The following is a 10,538-nucleotide window of genomic DNA, read 5'->3' as shown; positions in this document are numbered from 1 at the left end:
GGTAAGCATGGGCACTCTCCCCACTCCAAATGTTTGCTATGCCCAGCTCTCCATGTTTGCTGAGCCTGATTACTGGTGGACTCTGGGCTGTCCCCACTGCCTTCAGAACAATTCCTCTCTCCCATCCAATACCTTGGTGTCCCCAAGCTCATCTCATCCTCCTTGTCTGGTCTCTGTAGGCAGTAGAGCAGAGGGAGGGGTGGGGGTGAATGGTGAATGTTCCAGAAGCTGCTCAGGTGGTGCCAGTGAAGACTTGGCTTGGGGCAGCTGCCCTTCTGTGGCTCTCAGCAGGGTGAGGAAAGGCTATGGAGCTAATCATGTACCTCAGGCCCTGCGAGCCCTGCACAGACTCCAGGACCTGAGAGGTCTCCCGGCTGCCTCCCGTAGACCCCTGAGGCATTTGCGATTGTGCACAGTGGGGCCCTTAACACCCTGGTCTGGGCAGATGCCCACCGGCCAAGCCAGGAGACTGAAATGTACACCCAGAAAACCTAAGATGCATTTACTCCAGGCTTCAGCCCTGCAGTACCCCAGCGAACGTGGCCCTGGAGAAGCTCCCTCAGGACGGAGCAGGGAGGCAGCATTATACCTACCATCAGTTCCGATGGGACATGCTGCCATGGCGGTCTTGAGCTCAGGCCTGAGGCTGGGACACCCAGGGCCCTCTGAACAGTGCAGGGGTGGCTATAGCCATGATGGCCATTGGGCCTCCCCTTCTGGGGGGGCTACCCCTGTATTTTAGCCTGGCATGGTCTTTGATTTCAGTTAATGTTGTGAATGATGCAGCCAGCTAAAGAATTCCTATTGGCAGGAACCGTTGTGTCTCTGTCAGGCAGAAATAGGTCCTTCCCTTTCCTTTCCTGGGCTCAGAGCACCTCCAATGAGTCCACAGTGGGTTTCAGGATGCTCAGAGTGTATGCAAAGTGGTGTGTGTGGTGGGAGTGTGATTCCAGTGATGGGGGCAGGGGTTGACAATGCTCATCACGTGCTAAGTACCACCCTGACCCCATGGTGGGCTGTTTCCCAGTGATGCTGCCTACGCTTCAACGCTCCTCTGATATAATAGCAGCTTGGACCTTGAAGGTTCTGGGTGGGGTCACTCGTCTGGGGTGGAGTAGTTAATTCTCAGGGACACCCTAGAATTCTTTTCCCCAAGGACATCTGCCCCTGCACTGGCCTACAATTTCCCTGTGCCTGGGGTTGTGTTTACACGTGGGGTTCCTGGGAAGGCAGGGCTTGTGGAGGCTCTGAGAGGGTCTGACTCCCAGTTCCCAAGGCCAGTGACTCATGGGGGAAGGGGAGGCAGGGAAAGTCCGGGGGGAAGAAGGTCACACCTCCACTTGTCATCACATAGACTCTTTTGAGTGCTGGCTGCATGCCAGCCCTGTGCTAAATCTTTGCACTGATGTTTCAAGGAACACATGGTTACACATTCCACCGGGAAGGAGAGTCAAGGCACAGAGGGGCTGATCTCTTTCCCATTCACACTGCTCAGGCAGCCCTTCTGGGTCCTGGGACTTGGTATTTAACCCCTTCCAGTGCTTCTCAAAGTGTGATTCTTAGGTTTGGGGCCCCCTGGAGGGTGTTCCTCGAAAATGAAGGTTGCTGGACCCTGCCCAGACTAAATGAATCAGACCCTGGGAAGAGGCCCAGGAGCCAGCATTTGGGCCTGCAAGATTCATGTATGTAGGCTCCCTAGAAGGTTCCTAATGAAATAACTTCCAGCTAAGGAGCTGGTTGGAGGAAGGGACAGAGCAGGGAAGGGGCTCCCTGCTGGAGTTCACCTGTCTACAGCTTCTGGGAGCAGGAGGAGGCTGGGATTCCAGCACTCATGAGTCTTCCCTTACAGTTCCCTCCTTCCCCCTTGGGCACCCTGCGGTGGGGTGAGAGGGATGGAGAAACATTTGAATGGATGAGAGGGAGGGTATTTGGGGGTGAGGGAATATACTGAGGGGTGGCAGGAAGGCAAGTGGGGCATGGGGTCCAACACCAAGCTAGACTTTGGTATGTTCTTTTTCAGAAGGAAGTGAGGTGGGTGGCTGGGGAGGTTTTCCAGCAGAGGAGTGAGGTGTTGGGGGCTCCCACTGGGCAGTGGGAGGACAGACTGGAGGGAGGACGGAGGCTCCCGCAGCAGGCAGAAGTCCTGGGAGGGCAGGAGGAGATGCTCAGGGGCCGGGAACCCTAGGGGGAGGGGTGGAGACTGTTGCCCTGGGACTTGGGGCCCCAGAGAGGGAGAAGAGACCCTTTGGGGCACGTGGACTTTCAGGTGCGTCTGAAATGTGCGGCAGGAGGAGGCGGCGGCTGGAGAGACCCCATAATAAGGAGTTAGGGTGAAAGCACGCTGGAGACCCTGGCAAGGGTGTGAGAGCCAGACCACTCGCACTTCGTGTCTCTGAGGCTCGGTTTTCTCATCTGTAAAGGGGTTGTTGTGAGGGTTCCGTTAGGGTTCCGTGGGAGTTCGATAATGGTGCTCCTGGGAGTGTCGCGCCAGACGCCTGGAAACAACTAGGGGTGGGTGTGGGGACCCCAGATGAGGGTGTCTGTGTCCAGCGATGCGGGGGGAGCACCGCCCCCTGGTGGCGGTCCCTTTCGGGTCACCCAGACTACAGGCGGGGCGACGGGAAGGGCTACTTGGGGGCCGGTCGCCGTCCAGCCTCCAGTCGGCTGGTTCCTGGCGCCGCGTCTGGGCGTCGGTCTCGGCCGCCCGCCGCGCACCTCGATGTCTCCAGCCGCTTACGGGAGGGTAGGTGAACGCGATACCGCCGAGGCCAAGGGCGCGGGCGGCTGGACGGGGCGCGCGGGTGGCCTGGGGCTGGGGCGCGGGACTAGGAAGCGCGCACAGAGGGTCTCCCCAGGGCCATAGGGATCGGAGGCGCCCCCCTTCTCGGAGGACTCGCAGCCTCCGGGTTATTTCTTTTTGCCGGCCACGGGCGCTGCGACCGTTCCCGGTGGCGCAGAGATTCTCCCTCGAACCCTGCTCGGCGCCTGCGGGTCCCCAGCTCCTCCCCGCGGCTGCCCGCTCGGCCCTTGCCCCCAGCCTGGGAGGCGGGCAGGTGAACCGCCTGGATGGGTGAAAATGCGTTCCATCCCAGGGTGCGGGGATCAGGTGTGGGACTGGCAGGGAGGCTGGGGGAGACTTCTGGGTGGAGGTTCTGGTGAGGAGGAAGACATTCCGGATTAAGAATTCTTGGGGTCTGGGACAGAAAAGGACCTAGAAACGAAGTTGAAATGTGGCCGCGCAGGTACATGGGCAACGGGGATGCCCCAAGCCCCCGTTGGCAAGAGGAAACGTAGGTGATGGAATAGGGAGACGATCCAGGAAGAGAGCTTGAAAATCCGAGGTTGCCCTGGGGAGAGGGGTGGTGGCGATGGCCGGCTTGGCAAAAAGGCTAAGGAGGACAGTCCCCAGCTCCTGGCCTGTCCCACCAAACCATCTGCCCAGCCGAATCTTGTTTCGGCCCCTGTCCCATCTCCCTTGGACGGTTCTTTTTTACATTTGTTTTTTAAAATATTTTATTTTTGAGTGATCTCCACACTCAGTGTGGGGCCCACGCTCGCAACCCTGCACCCTCTACCTACTGAGCCTGCCAGGTGCCCCTCCCTTGGACTAATCTTCCGTTTCCATGTAGGAAGTAAGGATAATGTTCCTATGCGTTGATCTCGAGCACCTAAAACGTGCCAGGCACACCCCTTACAACTTGATATGTGTTCCCTCATTTAATCTTCACAGCAATTAGGGGGTAAGCTTTGTGGACACACCCGTTTCACAGATGAGGAGACTGACGCACAGTGAGAAGAGGTCACAGCTAGAGTGTAGCAGAGTTGGCATCTGACCCCAAAGCAGCGTGTTTGGCTCTGTGGTCCGGGTCCTTACCACTATATCCCACGGACTGGCAGAGATAGGGACCCAACAGAGGAGAGGGGACCTCAGAACTAGCAGGGTCACGGTTGTCAAATATTTCAACGTTTAACAGCACAGGTGATAGGAAACAGGAACACGAACCAGCTTTGGGGTTAGCATTCTAGTTTTTAGCCTTTGACGCCCTCGCTTCGTCCCCACAATGACTCAGTCCTCCTTGAGAGATGGCTGATAACCGGGCCCTTCTGTGTGTCAGGCAGGCTCTGAGCTAATACCTTTTGTAGCTTAAACTCCCTGCATCCTTGTAATAAGGAGACAGTCAGAAAGGTTCCCCTACAAATGGCCACACAGCCCAGAACTGAGGAGTAGGATTTGAATCCGGGCAGTTGCTTCCAGAGGCCTTGTTCTTAAAAACCGTACTGACAAGATACTGCATGTTGTGCCCATTTTACAGACGCCCAAACCGAGTCCCTCTCCCAAAGTCCAGGGCTTGAAAGGGGACAGACCCAAGGGGAGACTGCTGACCGCAAAGCCCATGCTCTGGAGGATCCATTGTTTATTTAAAGCTTCGGTGGATTGTGAAATTCATAACTGAGTCCTGCTTTTCAAAAATTTTTTTTAATGTTTATTCATTTTTGAGAGACAGAGACAGAGTGTGAGTGGGGGAGGGGCCAAGAGAAAGGGAGACACAGGATCTGAAGCAGGCTCCAGGCTCTGAGCTGTCAGCACAGCGCCTGACACGGGGCCCGAACCCACAAACTGCCAGATGATGACCTGAGCCAAAGTTGGACGCTTAACCGACTGAGTCACCCAGGCGCCCCGACCGAATCCCGCTTTTATCATTTCCAAGATGTACATTTTTACATCTCTGAAATTGTTACACACCTTACAACGGATGACGGTTTTTTGTTTCTCAGTGGTACGTAAAATAACCTTCCTCCTAGTGTCGCCGGCACCTTTGGTTTAATGAATTACCAGGGATCTCTGAGTGACGTTTCCGGGGGGTCTCTCTCTTCCGTTCCACAGACTCCTCTCTGCTTCAACTGCTCCATCCTCCCTGGAGACATGTCCCCGACGGAGGCAGGGAGCCCGGTGCCCTGCAATGGCAGTAGGGCCTGGGGGGTCTTTGGCCCTGAGGACTTGAACCTGACCGATGAGGAACTGAGACTCAAGTACCGGGGGCCCCGGCAGACGGAGCTGTTCGTGCCCATCTGTGCCACGTACCTGCTGATCTTCGTGGTGGGCGCCGTGGGCAACGGGCTGACCTGCACCGTCATCCTGCGCCACAAGGCCATGCGCACGCCCACCAACTATTACCTCCTCAGCCTCGCTGTGTCGGACCTGCTGGTGCTGCTCGTGGGCCTGCCCCTGGAGCTCTATGAGATGTGGCACAACTACCCCTTCCTGCTGGGCGCTGGTGGCTGCTACTTCCGCACGCTGCTCTTCGAGACGGTCTGCCTGGCCTCGGTGCTCAATGTCACCGCCCTGAGTGTGGAGCGCTACGTGGCCGTGGTGCACCCGCTGCAGGCCAGATCCACGATGACTCGGGTCCACGTGCGCCGCGTACTCGGCGCCATCTGGGGCCTCGCCGTGCTGTGCTCTCTGCCTAACGCCAGCCTGCACGGCATCCAGCATCTGGAGGTGCCCTGCCGGGGCACGGTGCCCCACTCAGCTGTGTGCACCTTGGTCCGCTCGCGGGCCCTCTACAACCTGGTGGTGCAAATCACCACTCTGTTCTTCTTCTGTTTGCCTATGGCCACCATCAGCGTGCTCTATCTGCTCATCGGGCTTCGGCTGCAGCGGGAGAGACTGCTGCTGCTCAGGCAAGAGGCCAGGGGCAGGGCCAAGTCCAGCGAGAGCCGCAGGTTTCAGCGGCCGCAGGATCAGGGTCGGACACAGGTGACCAAGATGCTGTGTAAGTGCTGTGGCGGGGAAGAGGGACTGAGCCAGGCCCTGGGTAAGGGGCTAGAGCTTCCAGGACCTGGGGGCTGAGTGTCTGGGTCTGAGATGGGGGCTGAGTGTGAGGTTTGAAGTCGTCACCGCTGCCGCCCACGCCGCCCTGTGTGTGTGCACGCACCTGCGCGATTACTCTGTAAGAAACTCAAAGATAAATGGCAGGATGGGCCACATAATTTGTGGGGTCCAGTGTGAAATGAAAATTTGGGGTCCCTTGTTCAAAACTCATTAAGACCGTCCAGGCAAGCGGGGCACCTCGGTGGCTCAGTCGGTTAAGCGTCTGACTCTTGGTTTTGGCTCAGGTCATGATCTCACGGTTCGTGGGTTCGAGCCCCGCGTTGGGCTCTGTGCTGAAGGTGTGGAGCCTGCTTGGGATTCTCTCTCTCCTCTCTCCTCTCTCCTTCTCTCACTGCCCACCCCCCACTCGTGCTCTAAATCTCTCTCTCTCAAAATAAATAAATAAACATTAAAAGAAAAAAAGACTGTCCAGACAGCAATAGTCGAGCATAAACTAAGCCATGAAGCCTAGGGTCCTTCTAAGCTTGGAGGCCTGTGCAGAAGCTGGTGCTGGTTCGTGGAATCAAACCACAGACAGGGCCGGGGCATGTGGCTGGGTTCCAGGATGGCAGAGCTGTTTGTGGGAGCTGGATCTCCAGGTCTCTCATCTTTGCTCCTAAACACGTCTTGGCTTTGTCCTTCCCTATAGCAGCCTGGGAGGCATGGCCATGGGCACAGAATTCCCCTTTCTTGAGGAACTGCCTTCTTCCCTTAATGGCTGTTGAAAAACCCCAGGGAAGGATTCCAATTGGTGGGTTTAGGTCATAGCCCGCCCCTGGCCCAGAGTGCAGGATGCTGAGGTTTGCAGTCCCCATGGATTCACGTGGTGGGATCTGGGGGGAGCAAAATTCCCCAAAGTAGGGGAGCAAGGTGTTGGAGAGGCAAGATGATAAATTCCCTCCATGCTATATCTCTGGTTCCTAGGGGACCACAGGAATGGCCACTGCTGTCTAAAAGAGTCTCATCAGGGGGCATATTTGTGAAGGTCAGGGCAGAAGTGTGGGTTGGGGCAGGCCATGGCAAGCCCAGCTGGGTTGAGGCTCTGGGTGTTACTGTCATCTAGATCTGGCTCTTTTTCAAAAACAGTGGCCCTGGGGAAGCCAGACAAAATGACACTAAGCCAATCACTGATTTCGTCCCCATCCTGCCCTACCCTAGCAGGGTCTGAATCGGGTAGGTGGGGTGAGCCAGGGCAAGACAGAGCTAGTGAGACCCTGGTCAAAGCCGTGGGATTATATAGGGGACTGCCCCATTCCCAGTGAGAGACCCACTCATTGTGCCCTCCAGAAAGTGTCCCAGAGCCCAAGGCCGCTTGTGCTCTCCCTAAAATGAGGCTGACCCCAGAGTTCCAAGCTTGCCCCTCGGCTCTGTGAAGCCTGCACTGCAGACCACCTGCTCCCTGCCCATTCTGCCTCTGCTTTCTATTTCCTTCCTTGTCCCGTGGGGGTCAAGTCTGCTCAGCTGGGATGGCTCTCCTCCTGGGAAGTTGGGGTGCTTCCTTAAGCCTGCCTTGCTTGCTGGCCTGCGGCTCTGGCTTTCTCCTTTCCCCACCTCCCCGGCTCCTTCCCCCACCTTTACTTTCTGAGGGCCTGGTGGGATATTTGTAAGCAGCATCCTGATTGAAATCCTGGATTAGGAGGGAAAACCGTGCTGGGGTGTGGTGGGGAAGGCACTGCAGGGGAAAGACAGACAGTCACAGAAGCAAACACAAGAAATAAACAGAAATCGAGGCAAGCCCATGAAAGAGACCCCAGGAAGGGCGTGGCTGGTCAACACCACAGCTGGAGGGAAGCTCTGGGAAGCTGGTTGAACTCTTAGAGTCACCTAGTTCCAAACTCTGTGGGGAGAGAACCAGACTGGGCCAGTTTGGCTCAGATGTCCACACCTGGTCCAGTTGACTGTGGCTGGGGGGCGGGGGGGAAGGGGGGTAGAGCACACGCCCACTGCCCTGTCAGTGACAGCGGTGGGACCAACCTCTCTGAAAGGGGTGATGAGGCCAGGGCGGACAAACTTCTAGAAACTTCCATATGGACAACGGGCGGGGGTGGGAAGGTGAAAGTGGGCAGCCTACACTGAAGCCCAGGGAAGGCGGTTAGTTGAGAGGACTCTGGCAGGCACCAAAGTCTCCCCTCTGTGTCCCTGCAGTCGTGCTGGTCGTGGTGTTTGGAGTCTGCTGGGCCCCTTTCCACGTCGATCGCCTCATGTGGAGCTTTGTGTCCAGCTGGACCGAGGGCGTGTACCTGGCCTTCCAGTACGTGCATGTTATCTCCGGCGTCTTCTTCTACCTCAGCTCGGCCATTAACCCTGTGCTTTACAACCTCATGTCGAGCCGTTTCAGGGAGACTTTCCAGGAAGCCCTGTGCTTGGGGGCCCGGCGCCGCTACCACAGGCCCTGCCACAACTCCCACAGCCTCAGCAGGGTGACCATGGGCAGCACCCTGTGTGACCTGGGCTCCCCGGGCACCAGGGCCCACCCTCTGACTGAGAATGGTGGCCGAGAGGGGCAGCAAGAGACTGACCCCTTCTGAGCGGAGCCTCGAAGCAGCCACACCCAGAGAGACCAGAGTGCCACATGCAGTTTTGGGAGCCACACTCGCCTTCCTCTGCTGGGGTGTCTTCGTGGCCTGTCCCCCTTTGTGCCCGTCCCCACTTCAGCCTCTAAACTCTGAACTGGCACCTCAGTGATTCCTACCCCCACCCAAGTTTTGGAAGGAATATAACGTTGCTATCTGCCCTCCAGAGCCCCAGGCCCACAGGCAAAGTCCTTCTACAGAAACATGACAGCTGGTTAACTGGAGGAGCCAGCCTCCATCTGGGCTCTCCCCCCCCCTCACCCCCATTTTCTGAAATGTTTTCATTGGGTCCCACCTTTCCTTCCCACTTCTTGTTGAGATTCTGCAGGTTCCGGCCCGTTCCGGCCCTCTCAGCTCTTGGCCTGTACCCGGGGCCCCCTCCAGCCTGGCCCTCCGTGGCCCCCGGTCAGCTCGTTCTGCTCTGGATCTCCACCTGGTGGAGTCGCTGGGTGGCAGGGGTGCTGGGGATCCAGGGGACCTGGTTCTGGTCTCAGCCCTGCTGCCACCACCTTGCAGCGTGACATCACCTTTCCAAGCCTTGGTCCCTTGTTTGCAAAATAAGAGGGGCCCTGACATTGTACAGTGTCACACGTTGGCACTTTAGCCGCGGTTTTTTGGTGCGTGTGCTTAAGTCACTGCTTGTAACAAAACTGATGGAAAACCCAGGATCGACAAGGCAGAAATTACTCCGTATTTCCTCACCACCCTCCAGCTCCTACTCCCTCCCTGACCTCCATGTCCGTGCCGCCCCCCACCCCCCACCCCTGCCACTGCACTGAGAGCCACTCTAGGCATGCTCTTTGCTTGACAGCAACTGAGGGCCAGCGTGTGAGCGAGGCCCCTGCCTGCCTCAGTCCTCGCCTCCAGGTGGGCTGGTTGGGGGGCCTGAGGTGGGCAGAACCCGGGCCTGGCTGACCAGAGGATTCCGGAGGTAAGAGACACGGGCCAACCAAGGGCAAGGAGTGACCGTGAGGACAGTTTTGCCTGGGGCTCAGTGAGGGAAGAGCGACCAGGGGTAAGTATGTAAGTCCTGAAACGGAGCCCCATCCCAAATGCTTGGGGGCTGGCGCCATGCTCAGTCAGGACCCACTCGGTTTCTGGAACTTGACCTGTTACAAGTCTGTGGACCCCATCCCCTTCCTGAGACAGGACTGCTGTGGGAGGACTCCCAGCCTCCCTGGCGGGTGCTGCAGGTGCCCAGAGTGCAGAAGGCGGCGTGACGCAGGTCTGTTGCCCAGGTTCTCCCCGTGACGTGGAGAGATTGTACAGGGTTGTGCACAACGTTCTGGAGGTTTTGAAATTCAATTATAAAAATTTCGAATGCTCTTGGTAGAAAAATTGGAAAGTACAAATAAGCAAAAATGAATGAATTTTAAGTAATTAAAGACCATCTTTGCTGGGGCCGGCAGGAGGGGGATACGGGGAGTTGTTTAATGGGTACAGGGTTTCGGTTTTGCAAGATGAGAACGTTCTGGAGATTGGCTGCCCAACAGTGTGACTGTACTTAATACTGAACTGCACCCTTAAATGGTTAAGATGGTAAATTTTATGTTATGTGTATTTTGCCATTTTTTTTTTAAGAAAGAATTAAGGCTAGGGGTGCCTGGGTGGCTCAGTCAGTTAATCATCCGAGTCTTGATTTTGGGTCAAGTCATGAGATGGAGCCCGGCGTCGGGCTCAACACTGGGTGTAGAGCCTGCTTGGGATTCTCTCTGTCCCTCTCCCTCTCCCTCTGCCCCTCCTCTGCTCACATTCTCTCTCAGCACAGGAAGGAAGGGAGGAAGGGAGAAGGGAGGAAGGGAGGAAGGATTAAGTCTACAGGAAAAGAGGAAAGTTAGGGACCACCCATAGCTTTACTCTCCCGAGGTAACCACTGTGTGGAAGACAGACGGGGGGCCTTCAGAGAGAGGGGCTTGTGGACAGACGGAGCACAGAAGGTCGCCTCTGAAGGGAGCTCCCGGGGCTCCGGGCTGGCCAGGGGGAGCAGCCAGGCCCCGGACTCCAGGCTGGAGCCTGCGGTTCCCAAAGACTAACCGTGGGCTCCCAGGGGCCTCTCTCAAGCGACTGTCAGAGATGACCTATGGTCCCGAGGA

General features: G+C 57.0%; 1 protein-coding gene across 2 annotated transcripts; it reads left to right on the top strand.

Moving 5' to 3' along the window:
• The first annotated feature begins 2,627 nt into the window (after positions 1-2,627).
• NMUR1 (neuromedin U receptor 1) lies at positions 2,628-9,999 on the top strand. Of its 2 annotated transcripts, XM_030327552.1 has the most exons (3): positions 2,628-2,743; positions 4,886-5,774; positions 8,018-9,999. In XM_030327552.1, exons 1-3 carry the CDS (start codon positions 2,720-2,722, stop codon positions 8,398-8,400), a joined length of 1,296 nt encoding a protein of 431 aa, XP_030183412.1. In that variant the 5' UTR covers positions 2,628-2,719; the 3' UTR covers positions 8,401-9,999. The 2 variants fall into 2 exon arrangements, with proteins under 2 accessions (XP_030183412.1, XP_030183411.1); XM_030327551.1 differs by lacking the exon at positions 2,628-2,743 and having other exon boundaries at positions 4,826-5,774.
• The last annotated feature ends 539 nt before the right edge of the window (positions 10,000-10,538 follow it).

The sequence above is a fragment of the Lynx canadensis genome, chromosome C1 (assembly GCF_007474595.2).
Source record: "Lynx canadensis isolate LIC74 chromosome C1, mLynCan4.pri.v2, whole genome shotgun sequence".
Lineage (NCBI taxonomy): Eukaryota > Metazoa > Chordata > Mammalia > Carnivora > Felidae > Lynx > Lynx canadensis.
Note: the sequence above shows the minus strand (reverse complement) of the source record. Positions and strands in the feature narration are given on the sequence as shown.

Coding starts and splice junctions, on each gene's coding strand:
- NMUR1 (XM_030327551.1), top strand. CDS start 4,826: ATGAATTACCAGGGATCTCTGAGTGACGTTTCCGGGGGGTCTCTCTCT. Junction 5,775..8,017: donor ACAGGTGACCAAGATGCTGT/GTAAGTGCTGTG, acceptor GTGTCCCTGCAG/TCGTGCTGGTCGTGGTGTTT.